General features: G+C 36.6%; 1 protein-coding gene across 3 annotated transcripts in view; it reads left to right on the top strand.

The window, feature by feature from the left end:
• Positions 1-19,953, top strand: part of col5a1 (procollagen, type V, alpha 1) — a 219,573-nt gene that overhangs the window by 158,085 nt on the left and 41,535 nt on the right. For all 3 annotated transcript variants that reach the window (XR_015519911.1, XM_087300581.1, XM_087300582.1), the window contains exons 33-43: positions 966-1,010; positions 1,134-1,187; positions 3,608-3,652; positions 3,749-3,802; positions 3,889-3,942; positions 7,209-7,262; positions 10,466-10,573; positions 10,688-10,777; positions 13,284-13,337; positions 15,008-15,115; positions 17,067-17,174. Coding sequence is in view for 2 of the 3 variants with exons in the window: in XM_087300581.1 (XP_087156707.1) it covers positions 966-1,010; positions 1,134-1,187; positions 3,608-3,652; positions 3,749-3,802; positions 3,889-3,942; positions 7,209-7,262; positions 10,466-10,573; positions 10,688-10,777; positions 13,284-13,337; positions 15,008-15,115; positions 17,067-17,174 (774 nt within the window). In the remaining variant the exon portion in view is untranslated. The remainder of the gene's footprint in view (positions 1-965; positions 1,011-1,133; positions 1,188-3,607; positions 3,653-3,748; positions 3,803-3,888; positions 3,943-7,208; positions 7,263-10,465; positions 10,574-10,687; positions 10,778-13,283; positions 13,338-15,007; positions 15,116-17,066; positions 17,175-19,953) is intronic.

The following is a 19,953-nucleotide window of genomic DNA, read 5'->3' on the forward strand; positions in this document are numbered from 1 at the left end:
CAGCAGCTGCTGCCATTAGGAAGACAATGCAGTCTCCCATAAGCACATTATAATCCTAAAACCTCTTATTCTCTCAAGCCATTAAACACAAACGCGCACACACACACACACACACACACACATGCTGAATTCATTTGTTGATGCACAACTTTCTTTGTTCCAGCATAACTCACTGCATTAAGTATTCATAAGATGGATAGTGCTAATATAATCTAGATAACCAAATTAATCAGTTATACTGAGCTGTAAGAAGCATGGCTTGTGGTTCTGTCGTAATTACACAAATAACAGCCATCATTTTTTAATGTCTGAATTTGCAGACAAAAATCATTTAAAAACATGCATTTATTTTGTTATCTGTTAACGTAAATCTATTTTTAATGAATAAAGTCATTAATAAAATAAAATGCTGGATTAGTAATTGCACTGCACACCGTTTATTTATTAGTAGTTTAGTCATTACAAAGTTTAACTTATAAAAGGTAATATAAAGTTCAACCAAATAAATTTTTAGTCCGTTTGATTAGTAAGTTGAGCTGACTAGAAATGTTAAGTTGATTGAACTATAAAAATTAGGCAGCATTCATTTTTGTACAGAGTGTAAGAATGTGTCAAAGGGATTGTTCACCCAAAAATGACTATTCTATAATCATTTAGACATGTTCTTAACCAATATGAGTAATTTGTTCTGTCGAACACTAAAAAAGATATTTAGAAAAATGCTGGAAACCTGTAACCATTGACTTCCATAGTATTTGTTTGGAAGTCAATGGTTACAGGTTTCTAACATTCTTCAGAATAATTCCTTTTGTGCTCAACAGAACAAAAAAAAAAGCCCTTAAACTGGTTATAAACAAAGCAAGGGTGAGTAAATGATGACAGAATTTTCATTTTTGGGTGAACTATCTCTTTAATGTATTTATTTTTTTGTATTAAATTTACATATTATTCTCTGTCACACATAGGGGACAGCAGGAAAGCCGGGCCCCCGAGGACAGAGAGGACCCACGGTAAGATGAAAAAAATGTGCACAGGAGCAAACTATTCTTAGATGCTTGTTATTTAGGCTTTAGGACTGATTCCGCACTCTGCTTTCTCATGCATGCACACTTTGTTCCCCCTTTTCTCTATAGGGACCTCGTGGTGAAAGAGGGCCGAGGGGACCCACAGGGAAAGCAGGACCAAAGGTGAGGCTCTCCTATTTCCCTGCTATTTTACATTTGTATTATTTTGAAACAGGCGAATTTTTTTTATTTTTTTATTTTTTTTTAGCCAATGTTTTCTGCCTTAGTTCATTTAAAGTTTTGAGTTGAGTTGTTTTTGTTCTGTTGAACACAAAAGAAGATATATTGAAGAATGTTTAAAAACGGTAACTATTGACTTCAATAGGAAGAAAAACAAATCCTACGGAAGTCAATGTTTCCAGCTTTCCAGCATTATTCAATATATTTCATTTGGAGTTCAACAGAAAACAAAAATCAAACTGGTTTGGAAAAAGCAGAGGATAAATGATTCATTTTTGTCAATGTCCACACAGAAAAATAAACATTTGTATTGTTTAAGTTTAATTGATTAGTTATTACACTCTAAAAAACGTTGAGTTATTTATTTAACCCAATGGTCGAGTAAAAAATGTATGGAGCTTTGTTGGGTTATTTTTAAACTTTATTATTTTTTTTAACAACTCAGTCAGTTGGGTTAAAAATTTCAGCAGGCAACTAATTTAACTGACACAGAACAGCTGTATTAATATGTGTGCGTAATGATGTTTTTGTTTTATAACGTTTAAGCTCTAACACAGTACTGTTATTGTTTTTTAAAATCAAATTACGTCTTCCTGTCATTTTTTTCTATCGTTTCACCAGCACTCTCGATTATTGATGATACAAACGTGCGCTTCGTGGCGGATCTATATTAAATGGGTAAAAACGATGTGTCTGGAACTTAAAATGTGGTGGAAATAAAGCATTTTCAATATTTTTGAAAACTGCATGTTATTTATTTACACAGCCATAATGATAAAAATAATAGTAGTACTAGTAATAGTAGCATTAGTAATACTAGAATGGAAAAAATAACATTTAATCAAAATAACCCATAGTTGGGAAGGTGCTATAATAACCTACAGTTGGATTATATGTTGTGGTATTTTTTAACCCAACTATTTTAACAGAGTAGTTATTAGTAGGCCCACATGGAATCTGTGCAGAAATCCGCAGATTTCTACAAACTGTTAGACCATCACTTCGTCTGTTTATTTACTTGTGTGTACATTTATATTTATTTCGTTTTTAAATTAATTTCAGTAATATTATTGACTAATATAAAAATGTTCATATGATTTATTTACAATACAGCTTGTGACATAATATTGTCTGTCTTTTAGTAGATATATTATATAAGAGTCTTGCTTTGTTTACCAATTAAGTGAATCAAATTGGATTTGCATTGTAAACATTAAATAAAAGTTAAGAAGGTGTGATTTTTTTTTTATTTCATATATTAGGTTTTTGTTATGATACTTCCAAAATTATTCTGCATGAATCAGATTTTTTTTTACAAAATTCTGCACAGGTGTATTAAAAAAATGTCCGCAGACTCTGTCTGGCCCTGGTTATTAGTTAATTAATTAAAGTTATTAGTAAACAATAAAGTTATGTTAACAAATAACTGTAATGTAATAATGTGCACCTTTTGTAAAGCTGCTTTGAAGCAATAATTATCGTGAATTATTGTGCTTTACAAATAAACTTAATTTGAACTGAACTGAATTTTAGATTTTTGGGTGAACTACCCCTTTAATTCATTCATTCATTTTCCTTGGGCGTAGTTTATCAGGGGTCGCCACAGCAGAATGAAAGCATATGTTATACAGAGTGGATGCCCTTCCAGCCGCAACCCAGTACTGGGAAACATCTATACGCTCTCACATTCACACACATTCACACACAGCCAATTTAGTTTATTCAACTCGCCTATAGCAGATGTGTTTGGACTGTGAGGGAAACCGGAGCACCCGCAGGAAAACCCATGCTAACATGGAGAGAACATGCAAACTCCACAGAGAAATGCCAACTGACTCAGCCGAGATGAACCAACAGCCTTCTTGCTGTGAGGTGACAGTGCTACCCACTGTGCTGCCCTCGCCCCTACCCCTTTAATATAATGTCCAAAATGTAAAAAAAAAAACTATAATAAAAACAAATGCGTGCGCTTGCACATAAAAACTCCCTCAGCTAAAGCACACCACATCCTAACAGATAACAACTCTCTTTTTTACGGGATATTTTAAAGCTCTTTCATCATTTGTGTTGGCATGAAATCTAAAAAGTGAATACTTTGACAGCAGCTAACGGTCTTATTACATTTCAAAACGCAATGTTTGGCTCAGCTGGAGCAAATTGAAATGCAACAGGGATTTTACAGACCTCCAAATCCTCCATCAGTCAAACAGATCTTTAATGGCACTCATTACCTCCAGCAATAAGCACACGTTTTACGGTATTAATATTTAAACGCATTTGCGTGGGCGTTTACAAACAGTCTGAAATATTAAAATGTTCTGTTTAATTTCCTCATCCTTTTCTCGTTTGCTTCTCCACCACAGGGCAACTCTGGAAGCGATGGCCCCCCAGGACCACCCGGTGAACGGGTATGGTAGAAATAGTCATTGAACTAATCCAAAGAATTGATTATTCTATATTGCTTCAGAGAGAGATTTAACCTCAGTTTCTGTGCTTTCTAATAGGGTCTGTTGGGACCACAAGGACCAGCTGGATTCCCGGGCCCTAAGGGTCCACCTGTATGTGATGTTGATGTTTTAAAAACAACTACAGTATCATCATTCAATTATCTATCCTGATTCTCCCTCACTCTCTTGTTTTTCAGGGACCTCCTGGTAAAGATGGACTGCCCGGACACCCTGGTCAGAGAGGAGAGACTGTGAGTAGCATCTAATATCAAGATATTGGAAAAATAGGACATTGCGATATTTTGTTTTTCTGCGATGTGTATTGAAGAGCTCAATGTTTATTTAATTTAGGTTTTATTAAAATGATTCTGTAGTGGAGTGAATCATGAATAAAGAATAATAAACAAATCACAAGATTTTTTTTTTAAATCACAGTTTTAGGAACAGCACATAATAACTTGACTTCTAGTTGATAGTTTCGTATCAGAAGTGGCTTATATGAAACACAAAGGCCTCTAGATTACGCTTATTTTAGCAAAATTAAATATGACCATTCTTTATTTTTAATTATTTAATTAGGACAGTAAGGTCTGACGTTACTTAGACAAACGTCTTGTCACTTAACAGAAATAATGTCCAGTATAGAATATAAAGTCATGCTGGAGTGGAAAAAGAGTGAATATTGTGTCTGACTCCATCATGAGCTTGTCCGACTGCATCGATACATCTCTGCAGTGACTCAAATCACTGATTAAAAAAGTCATCTGGAATGGCAAAGAAAGTGTTCCTGCAGGACTCCCAGAGTTCATCAACATTCTTTGGATTCATCTTCAATGCCTCCTCCTTCATCTTACCCCAGACATGCTCAATAATGTTCATGTCAGGTGACTGGGCTGGCCAATCCTGGAGCAGCTTGACCTTCTTTGCTTTCAGGAACTTTGTTGTGGAGGCTGAAGTATGAGAAGGAGCGCTATCCTGCTGAAGGATTTGCCATCTCCTGCGGTTTGTAATGTAATGGGCAGCACAAATGCCTTGATACCTCAGATGTTGCCATCCACTCTGAAGATGTCTTGCACGGCCCCCTACTGAATGTAACCCCAAACCATGACTTTTCATTCACCAAACTTGACCGATTTCTGTGAGAATCTTGGGTCCATGCGGGTTCCAGTAGGTCTTCTGCAGTATTTGTGATGATTGGGATGCAGCTTGTCTGAAAAATCGACCTTCTGCCACTTTCCCAAATGATCAACTAGAGGTCAAGTTATTAGCCCCTTTCACACATACAGACCTTTCCTGAAAATTGTCGGCAATTTTCCGGAAAGGTTGTATGTGTGAACAGGTCCTTTTTGAAAATACCGGTAAATTCGTTCTGGCTATTTTCCGAAAAGAAAAGTTGTAACATTACCGGCAATTTGCCGGAATGCTGCGCTGTGTGAACGCAGAAGGAAGATTTCCGTAATAAGCGCGTGCACGTCTAGAACATGCTGACGTGAGACGTCTGCTTTAGCCAATCACAACAGTCAGACGCATTTACGTCCGCGCGGTTTGTGAGGATAAAAGCCTTTGAATATTTTTCCAGACACATTTAGCTGCTAGAAGTTAGTCAGATCATGTTTATATGTTCTTCTTAATGCCAACTGTGTAAATAATCATCGATGAGATGCTTATGATAAGCCGTTGTTTGTTTACCTTCAAGCTTTGCGTGCGCCTATGAGCGCCAGCATACGCACATATTATGAACATCTCGACATGCGAAAGTGATCCTGCGAAAGTTGTTCACAATATTGATCATCCACAGAGTTTGTAATTTAGTCAAATGTTTACAAATACAAGCGCAGCCGTTTAAAGCTCATTTGTAGTGAATGATGTCAGAATTTACCGGTATTTTGGAATGGATGTGTGAATGCTCTTTTCCGGAAAAATTCCGTAACGTCCTCGCCTGTGTGAACAGCGCTTTTTTGTATATACCGGTAAAGTCGTTCCGTAAATTTTCCGGATATTTACCGGTATCACTGTGTGAAAGGGGCTATTGTTTGTTGTTGTTACAACTGAGATTAACAACAAGACTTTTGTAAGGTAGTTTACAAGAGAGCAAAGATGCAAATGAAATGAACAGCTTTATGGTTTTCTAGGTAGGGTTACGATTAAATTCTTAACAGTATTCAGGTACACCAGTTGAATAATCAAATGTGAAATGACACCTTACAGTGTTAATACTGTTAATAATTTGATAAACAATTAACCTTAATTGAAGTTACCAGTTATGCAATTTCTTGTGCCTGATTGTATTAAACACTTTTAAAATGCTTTAACACAGTCACAGGCCTAAAAAAACACATCAATATTCCACTCTTTTACATTTACATTAAGTAATTTAGCTGACGCTTTTGTCCAAAGCTACTTACAATTGAGGGGGCATTCATGGATTCAACAAGAAAAGGAAAACACAGAAGAAGTGCTAAATACATAGGAACTGTTTGTGCTCAGAACATTAGGTGCTAGAGTAAGGAGGGGGAGGTTTTTCTTAGTTTTTTGAGAGAGAAGAGTGGTTCTACAGGTGGTTTGTCAAGCCCACTCACCCGTGTGAAGCATACTTAAGCATAATAGCATACTGTTATAGTTAAACAAATGACTCTACAAATATTTTTGTTCTAAACTGTGGCTTCTGGTCAACTATAAGCCAGGCTAAACATTAAAAAAGTGTAGAGTTGAAGTCATAATTATTATCACGCCTTTGAATTTTGTTTTCTTTTTTTTAAATATTTCCCAAATGAGGTTAAACAAAGCAAGGAAATTTTCACAGTATGTCTGATAATATTTTTTCTTCTGGATAAAGTCTTATTTGTTTTATTTAGGCTAGAATAAAACAGTTTTTATTTTTTTTAAAAGCCATATAAAGGTCAAAGTATTAGCCCCTTTAAGCTAATTTTATTTTCCACTGTCTACCGAACAAACCATCGTTATACAATAACTTGCCTAATTACCCTAACCTGCCTAGTTACCCTAATTAATCTAGTTCAGCCTTTAAAGGTCACTTTAAGCTTTATGGAAATGTCTTGAAAAATATCTAGTTAAATAAAAAAAAATCTTCTCTCCGTTAAACAGAAATTGGGAAAAAAAATAAAAATAAATGGGAGGCTAATACTTCAGGGGGGGCTAATAATTCTTCAACTGTATTTTTATAATTGCTTTTTATATTGATATGCAAAAAGACTGCCCCCTTTTAATGTTTTTATTGCCTTTGTTTTGATTACAGTATGTTCTTAATCTTTTACAGTGTTTTAGTATGTGATTTTGTTTTATTGTTTTAAAACACATTGGGGATCCCCTTGGTTGTAGTAAGGGTATATTTATAGCAGATTAATAGATGGATGGATTGATTGACTAAATGTACATTGCACATCCTTTAATGTGAAGTTTCCATAGACGCACATTGCGATATCAATATTAAAACAATATATTGTGCAGCCCTATCACATATGCATATTTCATACTTATGATATTTCACTTTTTGCAGGGTTTCCAAGGAAAAACTGGACCTCCCGGACCTCCAGGTGTAGTCGGACCTCAGGTAAGTTGAACACAGAATCCTATATATACATAAATCTATGATCAAGAGTTTTCCGGTGCTCAGTATGCAATTTTAAAAAATTATATTTATAATTTTAAAAATTATAATTAGAATTAACATTTTTGTTATTTTAATTATGAAAAATATAATTTGACATCACTTTTCTACATGGATGGATAAGTGATCGCACGGGCATTGCCGACAAAGAGTGCGTGATTGTGAGCATATAAATGTATTATCGTCCCTCCCTGTTCAATTTGATCTAATCCATGTCCTGAAGCACACCCCTCTTTCACTTCTAATAGGGAGCAATTCATTTGTGAATAAATCTCTATCAACGCTCGTGTGAACCATCAATATCAATACATCTAATTTGCTTAATCCACATTTCTGATCTAAATGGTATATAGCATTTGTAATATTCAATAATTTCGGATAGAAAGTATGCACATGAAGGCGAAGGCACTTTTTATATATATATATATATATATATATATATATATATATATATATATATATATATATATATATATATAAAACGTAATGCTTAGTCGACAGTAATACAACTCAGCGTCTTGTTGTCATATTTACTTTACATTGTTTTTTGTACATTGTATTTTATTCAACCAAACTAGCATAAGCCTAGTATTTAGTGCAAGTTGGTGCTACTTTGCCTTATGGTCAGTTCTGTAAGTGACTGTATTATGATCAAAACACTTGTTTAGCACAAAAGTTTGTAACATCCAGTCAAACTAAATCTTACCTATGAAATGTTGTGTCTTTGTGCCTTGTAGTGATGGGTCGTTTATGAACGATTCGTTCATTTTAATGAAAGAATCATTAACTGAAATTTTGAACGAATCTTCAATATGACTCGGGAACTACGAGTCCTCTCATCCGCGTGTGCGCACATTTGTGCAGGTGTTATCGTTCATTTCATGTCTTCATCACATTGGCAGAAGTCAATCATATGCGTTTAGAGCCGGAAAAAGATTTGATCCGTTCATCTCTCGAGTCCTCTATCGGGTCTGAGTCGCTCGTTCATCACGGGCCGATCATATGCATATAGAGCCGGAAAAAGATTTGATCCGTTCATCTCTCGAGTCTTTTATCGGGTCTGAGTCACTCGTTCATCATGGGCCAATCATACGCGTTTAGAGCCGGAAAAAGATTTGATCCGTTCATCTCTCGAGTCCTCTATCGGGTCTGAGTCATTCGTTCCTCACTGGCCAATCATACACGTTTAGAGCCGAAAAAAGAATTGAACCGTTTAACTCTCGAGTCCTCGGGTTTGAGTCATTCTGTCACGTGATGAACGAACGATCATGGCTCCTATCGGCTTAGACTGTACATTGATTAAGATTATATGTGACTGTCAGTGTAACGTGAATGAACCCCTGACATTTGAAGACACGAAGAGGTGAGCTGAGCAAAGAGACAAAAATGCCTTCATAGACAAACATAAATAAACATTAAATTATTATTTTCTCCTTCTTATATTCTATTTATGACTTATTTGTCGTGTGATCAACCTTTTGGGCTAGTTGTAGATGTGTTTGGAAGCAATTCGTAACATTTTAATAACATTTTGGCAAATTGAACCTAATGAACTCGAAAAAAGATTTGTTCATCTTGATGAACGAGACTCAAAGATCCGAGTCAGCAAAATGATCCCAACTTCCCATCACTAGTGCCTTGTTTGCTTGTCACTTCCACCCATACACTGCGGTAAAGCCCAGCATCTTCAGATTGGCTTAGGTCTTGACTTCGGTGCACTGTACAAATGTGGCAGCGATATTGATGATGACCAAGGGCCATATGCGATATCTAATGTATATATCTATGGTAAGGTGAGAGTTTTAAACGAGCAAGATCTCTCAGCCACTGTTTAAAAAAAAAAAACCCTGCTTTCCAGTGCTATGGTAATTCAATCTGTTTTTAAGCATTTTTAAGATGCTCTCAGACGCCGTTCTATTGTATTTTGAATGCTCTGGAGGCATTAGCCGCACTCCACTTTACAATCTGCAGAAGAATAAAACATTATAAAGCATTTCTGTCAGAAAGCCGCGCATCTGTTTCTCCAGCATCACTTTACCACAGGCAGAGACCAGAGACACGTGATGCATATTCATGAGTCTGTCACCAGCCATCACTCGCTCATTAGATTATCCTAAAGGTGTCCTGAGGTTGTCACTGGGGAATCATAATGGCTCCATTAGGTTACATATGGGTTGTTTGTTGGTCTGTCTGTGCTTTGTCTCCTGACATGCTTTTGTTTATGCGGTTAGATGCTGGCGCTGGCTTGGGTAATGAATAATTCATAAGCAATCATGATATTCTACTTTTTATGCAAATGTTGAGGTGGGCACAGGTTTAAACTACGCCACACACGTACATATGGATATTCCAATTCTCATGCTCTGCCATGCAAATGCATGCGTGTAATCCGATTCGCCTGCTCGCTTTATTTATGCTGCATCATTTGCATATGAGCTAATATTTAAAAAATAACACCTGTAGCATCATCTGTTTTATGGCCTTGCTTAATTATGCTGTACCTTAGACTAAGAGTACAACAGTTAATTGTTTTCTGAATGCGCAGATTAACGGTTGACCTTAAAATATGATTTTTAAATAACAAATCGTTTGTTCTGCTTGGGATTTATTGTTTGAATTTATCATATCTTTGAATTATTCATACATGCAAACTAGGTAAAAAAAATTGAGTTAATGAATCATTTGTTTTTGGAGTAAATATGCAGTGCTTTTATTTAAATTAATCCTAATATTTTCAAGTAATAAATTACATAAATGAAGCATCAGTGAATTGCTTCCTGCTAGAAATCCAAGAATTGTTTTTGAATCGTAGTGAATCTATTAAAGAATCGATCTTTTTAATTGATGCATTTTCGTTTAGCTTACTACATTTTAAATTGAATTAAATTAAACTGAATTAAATTATTTCAATCGCATGATAAAAATGTTATATATATATATATATATATATATATATATATATATATATATATATATATATATATATATATATATATATATATTTTTTTTTTTTTTTTAATCAATCAACTTGACTGTAAGTGAATTGAACTGATTCCCGAAAGAATCATTTACTGAAATGATTCAGTTCAACTCATAAAGGACCTACTATACAAACTCATTCATTATCAATCTCACTTTCCATTTAGGGACCAACAGGTGAGACGGGACCAATGGGAGAGCGAGGTCACCCTGGACCCCCAGGACCACCTGGTGAACAGGGTCTACCTGGAGCTGCAGGAAAAGAGGGAGCAAAGGTGTGAACCAAATGATAGCATATCCTCTTCTACACATAAACACAAAAATACACCTCTATATTTACATTTATCTATTGGTCAATCTTGTTTATGTTCTCTTTTTTGCGTGTGTAGGGAGATCCAGGTCCAGCAGGACCTTCAGGTAAAGACGGACCTCCAGGACTCAGAGGTTTTCCAGGAGAGAGAGGTTTACCAGGCCCTGTAGTGAGTATTACCAACAATACTACTGGCTATAACTTACAAAGTCCAAATGAAATCTAAAAAGGATGATGTTTGTTTTGCTAGCGCACATTGTTAGTCTTAAGGTTATTGCACACTGAATCCGAACGTAAATGTAAAAAACAATTTGACTTCACGTTGTGTCAGTCCTTTTGATACACTGCTTATGAAACTTTCGTCCATCATAAAATTTTTTTAAAAAACTTCCAATCGGGTAACATTTTGCATCGAAAAGGGCATTTTGAGAGGTGTTTTTACAATTCAGGGCAGGCATACAAGTGAAAGGTGTGTGCGCTTGTGTGTCTGTGTCTCTGTAGCTTAGACAAACTGCCAGTCTGTTCAGGATCAATTGGCTCACTGGAGCTGGTGGTCTTCTTTTTAATATGTGGTTCGAGTATTGCTAGCAAAGTATCAAACTGAGCCATGGACATCCTGAAGTAAACTTTGAAACGGTCGGGTTAATCTCGCAGCTCTTAGATAAGGAGGTGGAACTCTCCTTCCTGGCTTCCTCTCTCCGGAATCTGAGGATGGGATGGACCCAATATTTTCTTTTTCTTTTTTTGTTAAGCAGAGAGAAGACAACAAAATCTGCATCATGACTCAAAGACTCCGTCTTGTATTGTTTTGAAAATAATTTCACAATGAATTAATTAATACGCATCAGACTCTGTGTGTAAGGTTTGTGTGTCCCTGCTGAAAAATCCAGCTTAAACCAGCCTAGGCTGGTTGGCTGGTTTTAGCTGGTTTCCAGCCATTTCCAGCCTGGTCTTTGCTGGTCAGGCTGGAAAATGACCAGCTAAATCCAGCTAAAACCAGCTTGACCAGCCTGGTTTAAGCTGGACATAGCTGGTTTTTGCTGGGCTCCCAGCTTGGCTAGGCTGGTCAAGCTGGTTTTAGCTGGTCATCTCCCAGCCTGACCAACTAAGACCAGGCTGGCAATAGCTGGAAACCAGCCTGGAAATGGCCAAAACCCCTCAAAAACCAGGCTGGTCAACCAGCTAAAACCAGCCAACCACCCTGGGCTGGTTTAAGCTGTTTTTTTCAGTAGGGTGATGAATTTTAATTAATTTTAATTAATTTTAAAATCACATACAAAACGTTTGGACTTTAGTGTGCAAAGGCCTTTGAGCTGAACAAGCAATTCATCCAAGTTCATTCATTTTCCTTCTGCTTAGTCCCTTATATATTAGGGGTCGCCACAGTGGATTGAACCACCTACTATTCTGGCATATGTTTTACTTAGTGGATGCCCTTTCAGCTGCAACCCAGTACTGAGAAACACCCATACACTCAGATTCACACACACACACACACACACACACCCACAACGGCCGATTAACTTTATTTAATTTACCTATAGCGCATGTGTTTGGACTGTGTGAGAAAATGCAAACTCCACACAGAAACGGAAACTGACCCGGCCAGGACTCAAACCAGCAACCTTCTTGCTATGATGCAACAGTGCTAACCAGTAAGCCACCGTGCTGCTCCTCCACGCAAGTTACTGGGCTGTTGAAATATGTTAGCTGCGATGCTAACACACATGCTCGCCGTTGTAGTATTTATTATTTATGGAGCTAGTATTTTATTTGATCGACCGAGTTTGATAATCTTCATGTAATATTGTAAACAGTTAGCCTATATAGGACAGATAACAAGCCAAAAAGGGCCTAAAAAACATGCTAACAATACTTACAACTGGGCTGTTGAAATATGTTAGCTGCGATGCTAACACATATGCACATATTTAATAATTATGGAGCTATTTAATTTAATCGACGGAGTTTGATAGTGTTGATATAAGAGTGTACATATTTAAATAGGACAGAAAAAACAGGCCAAAGATGAACTAAAAATGGGCTAGCGATAGCTGGGCTGTTGAAATATGATAGCGCAGATGCTAGCATGTGCTCACAGTTGTGGTATTTAAGATTTATCGAGCTAGTATTTAATTTGATTGACAGAGTTTGATAATCCTAATGTAAGATTGTAAACAGTTAGCCTATGTAGGACAGAGAAAACAAGCCAAAGGGGAGCTAAAAGAACAAGCTAACCTGCTATCTGGGTACTTACAACTGGGCTGTTGAAATATGTTAGCTGCGATGCTAACACATGTGCTCACAAAAGACTTTAAACTTGAGGTGTGTCCCAAATCATGAACTTGTGTAGTAAATCGTGAGTACTATTCTAGGCCATTTTGTAGTATAAATAGTATGTGTGCTTTGAAAGATTCTTTTTAGTGCACTTATTCAACCAATAAATATGTGTAGAATGTTGAAAACTTCATGCACTAAATAGTCACTATATGTTTGAGTGTATAGTGCGCAACTTTAGTATAAATGGCCCTTTATATGTATTTTTTAAGTATGTTTTGCACATTTTGAGCTCTTTTAGTTTGTAGTTGTGTATAAATCCCAGTGTCACCTTTAATCATCAAACATATCGTGTTGTGTATTTTGTACGTTCAGCAGCTTTTTGTGTCTGTTTGCAGGGATCAGCAGGTTTGAAAGGGAATGAAGGACCCCCGGGGCCTCCTGGACCCGCTGTAAGTCGACACGTTCCCTTCTTTTTTTGACCAATTCTTCTCCAAAGGCTTTGTTATTTGCTTGTTTATCTTGTTTTCTCTTTCTCTTTCATCCTTTTGCTCCACACACTGGCTTTTCAGTGAGTATAGCCATTGAGTGCGTATGAAAAAGATGATTTTTAATCAACAGCACCAGTCAGACGTATCAAATTGCTTGACTAGATTTGGTTATTAAATAGTGGGAATGTTTAATATGAGTTTTGTGTGCTTCATATTTTATTTTATTAGAATGGATGAAAAACATGCATCAACAAGTGTCCAAAAGCAATACAATTCATTTTCATAAATGAGCAATATCACACAAGTAGCAGTGCGATGTGGCTGTGTATTGACGATATACAGCTATATCGCACTGCTACGAGTGTGCGTTTTATTGTATTTATCGTATTGCATTCATACAACAGTTTGACGGCATAATCATGTGTATAAAAGAAAAAATCAAACATGTAGAGTCTTAAAAATCCCTTTTTAAGAGGAACTACTTTCTTCTGCCATTCATTCCCATATGCAGCTGCCCGACTGCAGAAACTATTGCTACTTCACCCAACATCACTTTAGAGCTAGTGTTTGAATGATTCTCTAGCATAATGTCTAAACTGATGATAAAACAGGTGATTTTGCTCACATTTTAGGATTATAAGGCTGAACGGCATGAAATGACATCAGCCTACAGAGTTTTCCCAGTATTTCTCTGTTGCAAGACTTTCACAATAATCAACCCCGAAAAAGCCAGACACTACCAGATTGCTGTGATATAAATACAGCACTACAAAAACAATGCAAAAGTAAGACATCGACTTAGAATGTCACTAACCTTTTCTGTAATGATTTGTTCAGCTGCAGCTTGAAACTCAAGCTAAGAAAATGCTGTTTTTTTTCCCCAAAGGACTTATTATAAAGTCTCTGTAGTCATCCGCTGACATGCTGAATCTCCAAAATAATGAATATTTAAAATAGGCACTGTCCTTATAAATAATAAATAATTACCAAACTGTAGTGAGTTTGTTGATCTGCTGTCACTCTATGTGGGCGGAGTAATACACAAGGGTGAAAAAGCTGTATGAGTTCTGATATTGCAGAATATCGCTTGGTTATCAGCCAATCAGATTTGAGAACCAGACCAAACTTTTTATAACTGTAAATAAATGTTAAGATAAAATATGCAGATGCATTGTAAGCAGATGTTAACTATTTATTTTAATTGTTTAATATAATGAACAAATTCACTATTATTATCATTTACTATTAAAATAAAATGTGCAAAATAGTAATAAAGTAAAAACTCAAATAGCATTATTCAAATGTTTGAATTAATGGTTCTTCTCTCTCTCTCTCTCTCTCTCTCTCTCTCTCTCTCTCTCTCTCTCTCTCTAACTTGACTGTTTTTTAAATGTTCAGATTTTTCAGATATCTTACATAGTGTCGCAATATGCATAATCATAAAATCAATAACTTAAAAACACAGCATTAATTTCTGCATTTAAAAATCAAAGCTCATTATTTTTTGTATGTGCATGTCAGCTGTTGACGCCTCCATGATCATTTTCTTTCCCAAGAACAAATGCATAAATAATCAGAACAGCCTATCGGCAGCAAAAGATGGTCACTTATGAAATTTCATATATTTCTAGGGTTCTCCTGGTGAACGAGGCCCTGCAGGCCCAGCTGGTCCTACTGGCATCCCAGGCCGACCTGGACCTCAAGGACCCCCAGGACCCGCCGGAGAGAAAGGTGGACCGGTGAGTACAGTTATTGTTAAAACAAAGCATACATGTGTTAAATAAATCATTGAATATCTGCTTTGTTGAAATGTATTTAATCACTTGAAAGCAAAGGCCCTATTTACATTCATTTTCTTGTCGGCTTAGTCCCTTTATTAATCCGTGGTCGCCACAGCGGAATGAACCGCCAACTTATCCAGCAAGTTTTTACGCAGCGGATGCCCTTCCAGCCGCAACCCATCTCTGGGAATCATTCACACACACTATGGACAATTTAGCCTGCCCAATTCACCTGTACCGCATGTCTTTGGACTGTGGGGGAAACCGGAGCACCCGGAGGAAACCCACGCGAAGGCAGGGAGAACATGCAAACTCCACACAGAAACGCCAACTGAGCCAAGGTTCGAACCAGCGACCCAGCGACCTTCTTTCTGTGAGGCGACAGAACTACCTACTGCGCCACTGCCTCGCGCCCTATTTACACTGCCAGTTTGTAAATACAAAAAAAAACTTATGTATTTGGATATTCTAAGATCGGTTTCAGACCTCCTTCATATGTGGAAATAAATCAGATATAATAATGCGACTGTCATGTAAACAGGCAGATCGGATTTATTAAGGCATTTCGTTTAATATGTTATTAAACTTGCGACAATGTGGTGCTGCTCCGCGGTTTAATGACAGAAGAAAGAGCTTATGTGTGGAGATGCCAACGTGGTAAACAACAACAACAGAGGAGACATGGAGGAGGAAAGAAGTCAGTCGCTACAATTTGCTCCCACCAGACCTGAGATCTCTCTCGAACCCACAAATTTCTCTGAATGGTGGAGGACACCATATATAAACCATAGGTGCAAGCTGCGGTGATGGCTCTTCCCCACCTCCGCCTCAAAATCATTTTAAAGTTGGGCGAACTTCATGTTGTAACTTTTGCTTTTTGTCGCCGTTATTAATACACACACTGCGGACTACACATATTCTCTCCAACACCAGTGTGCACACAGCCAAAGGCTACATCTTCAACTACACACACACATCAGGGCTATACCATTACATAAACTGCATGGGGGTGAATCTGGACTGAACCATTCAATGCTTATACTACACTTCGCATGGCACAGATGCTAAAACCCGCCTTTATGCATGCCATACCATTTACAATGTCGCGCAAGTGTAAACGCATGAATTGGATATGGGTCACAATTAAAACAACGTGTAAACAGACAGGCAAACAAATCAGATATAGGCAACAAATCGAAATTGGTCATCAAGACCTGACAGTGTAAACGGGGCCAAAGAGTCATCTACTTAATACATTTACCCATAATGCATGTCTGTTTTTGTTCAGTGATCAACAAGATGTATTAGCATTTTCACATTGAAATTAATATTTGATTTAATGAGTCATTTGTTTTGCCGTAGATTGGTTAAGAGTTATAATTTAAATTAAATGAATCATATATTTTAATAAACCAATATATATATATATATATATATATATATATATATATATATATATATATATATATATATATATATATATATATATATATATATATATATATATATATATATATATATATATATATATATATATATAAGCCATATGTGCTTATACAAACTCTGTGAACTGCTTTGTTAAAGTGAATTAATTCATTTTAAATTTCCAAGCATCGGATTTGAAGTGAATCCATTTTGATGAATCATTAGTTCTCACCTAACACACTTCTTTAACCATTTTTTATGTCATTAATTCAATACCATAATCTAATTCTTTTAGAATTTTCAAATCACTTTGAAACTGATCAGTTCAATTGTGACTGAACTGACTCACTAAAGAATCATCAGTTCAAATGATTCATCACATTCAGTTCATTTCAAATAAATGGTTATATGTCTCACATATTGATGCAAGAAACTTAATAGCCCAAATTATTGATTGTAACCTTTTGTCTCTCTTTTATATCAGGGAGAGAAAGGACCTCAAGGCCCAGCTGGTAGAGATGGCATTCAGGGACCCGTAGGACTTCCAGGCCCAGCCGGACCCATTGGACCCCCAGGAGAGGATGGTGATAAGGTACAGGACAAAATGAAGTGGTAGAAAGGAGATCAGAGTAGAGAAATGAATGCAAGACAGAGAGACGTGGGCATGTAATTGATGATCACAAATGAATCTGGTGGGTTTGCCAAAGTGAGGAAAAGAAAGGTCACACACACACACACACACACACACACACACACACACACACACACACACACACACACACACACACACACACACACACACACACACACACACACACACACACACACACACACACACACATAAATCTAAAGTAGTGAGTTGTCAGATCAATGTTTTTTCCGGAGGAATGATTAGACGTTTAGATGTTTGCTCCGCACAATGTCAATTAATCCAAGTCAAAAGAGTTTTGGATGAGATAGCAGTGTTTTCAATTCAGTAAAGTCATGATTAATCACAGAATTGATCTTAAGTTAGCACATTAATGCATTTAGCTTTGTTTAACCTTTTGACTGCCGCTCTACCAAACGGTTGACTATGTTTTTCTGTTTTAAATAATGGCTATTAAATAATAGCATTGTTGGTTTACAAAAAAATCAAACGAATATCCTGTTGCACTAGACTTGATCTTGGTTTTACTGTTTAAAAAAAAACAAAAAAAAAAACATGTTAAATGAGAATCTGAAATGTTTTATGGCGCACTTTAAAAAATAAAGATGATTTAGTAATCAAAAAAGTTTTGTTTTTAAATTTTTTTTAATAAATAAATCTCACACTTTATATTTTCAGATTTTTTCAAAATATATGTATTAAGTCCGATACTTTTACTATTAACCGACATACCAACCATTTGGTAGAGGCTGATATTGTAAAAACGATGGGATGTGTTGGGAAAAAAAAGCATTGTGTGTTAACAAGCGTTATTAAGCTGCCACTGCACACGACATTCAGACACGACTGTCGGAATACGCCCCCTTGTGGCCAGAACTTTCAGTTTTGTCGTGCACCATGGGAGAGAAGCTGGATTCTTTAGGTGTCCGAAATAAAGGAGTGCAAAAGCAAGAGCCATATTCTCTGTCCGTTCACCATGGTTGATTGAATGAATACCAGAAACTCATAGACTGCAAAAAAATGTGTAGGAAATGGGGAGACATCATAAAAAAAAAAAAATAAACATTTTATTACTTATTATCAATAGAATTGTTTTTTTTTAATACAAACTTTTTTTCTGTATCAAAAAACAACGAAAAAACTCCTATTTCTCATCTCAGTCGCACAGACCTGCTTGGACAACACTGGAATACATCACTTCCGGTCGACTGGTCGCATACGGTGTAGTCGCTGGAGTTTAAATATTTTAACGCATCTGCAGCTCAAATCGGATCAAATTTTTCCGCATACGGAGATGATCGGAAGCTCCCGAACTACTCTCCAATGGAAATGAATGACTTCCAGTCTGTTGCTTGTCGTTTGTCGTGTGTGGTGGAAAGGCGGCTTTAGGAGTTAAGAATTGCAATCCAAAAATGTATTTCTTGGTGGGGTAGTTAAAGGGTTAAAGTAGTAAATAGCAGTATTTAATAATAACGGTATGTGTATTTTAGGCATTCTCTGTTTTTATTAAAGTACTAAGTTATGAATATGACACTTTTGAATGAAAAATAGACATTGCTGCTTTACATTTTCAGTGCTTTTGAAAAAATCAGTCCTTCATTTTCTTGTCGGCTTAGTCCCTTTATTAATCCGGGGTCGCCACAGCGGAATGAACCGCCAACTTATCCAGCAAGTTTTTACGCAGCGGATGCCCTTCCAGCCGCAACCCATCTCTGGGAATCATCCACACACATTCACACACTACGGACAATTTAGCCTGCCCAATTCACCTGTCGACTGTCTTTGGACTGTGGGGGCAGGGAGAACATGCAAACTCCACACAGAAACACCAACTGAGCCGAGGTTCGAACCAGCGACCTTCTTGCTGTGAGGCGACAGCACTACCTACTGCGCCACTGCCTCGCCCTGAAAAGATCAGTGCATATATTTAATTAAGAATACAATAAAAAAAACTTTCAAATTAAGAAATATTATTATATTTAGAGTCACACAATACTTCACAAATCATTCAGATATATTCCTGCAGTAAACAGTTTTCTATAAATGTGCAGATTTTGTTGAAAACTTGTTAACAATTTGTGGTAAATCCATTATGTAATACTAATCAAAAGTACCATTATAATGTGATTCATCAAGAACACACTGAATTTCACATGATTTCCAATTATTATATTTATATTTATTTCCATTTATGAAAGAATCCGGAAAAGCGAAGCGCCTCACTCCTTCCACAAACTACGAAGCAGATATTTGTTTTAACATTGATTAAAACGATTATAATGAATTGTTAAAGCACCGACAATAATTGAACATAACAGAGATGCAAATCAGCCAGCCTGAATAGAAGATTTCTGAAGGAGAACGCAGCCCTGCCAAACAAATCTCAGGAATACATTCAAATAAACTGACAAAAGAAACAGTTTAAAAGCAAATAATTAATTTTCCTTCAGCTTAGTCCCTTATTTATCAGGAATCACCACAGCAGAATGAACTGCCAACTATTCCAGCATATGTTATAAGCAGCAGATGCCCTTCCAGCCACAACTTAGTACTGGGAAACAACCATACACTCTCTGGTTCACACACACACTCATACACTAAGGCTAATTTAGTTTATTCAGTTCCCCTATAGCACATGTCTTTAGACTGTGGGGGAAACCGTAGCATTTGGAGGAAACCCACACCAACACGGAGAGAACATGCAAACTCCACACAGAAATGT

This window comes from Danio rerio, chromosome 21 (assembly GCF_052040795.2).
Source record: "Danio rerio strain M-AB ecotype USA chromosome 21, GRCz13ab, whole genome shotgun sequence".
Classification (NCBI taxonomy): domain Eukaryota; kingdom Metazoa; phylum Chordata; class Actinopteri; order Cypriniformes; family Danionidae; genus Danio; species Danio rerio.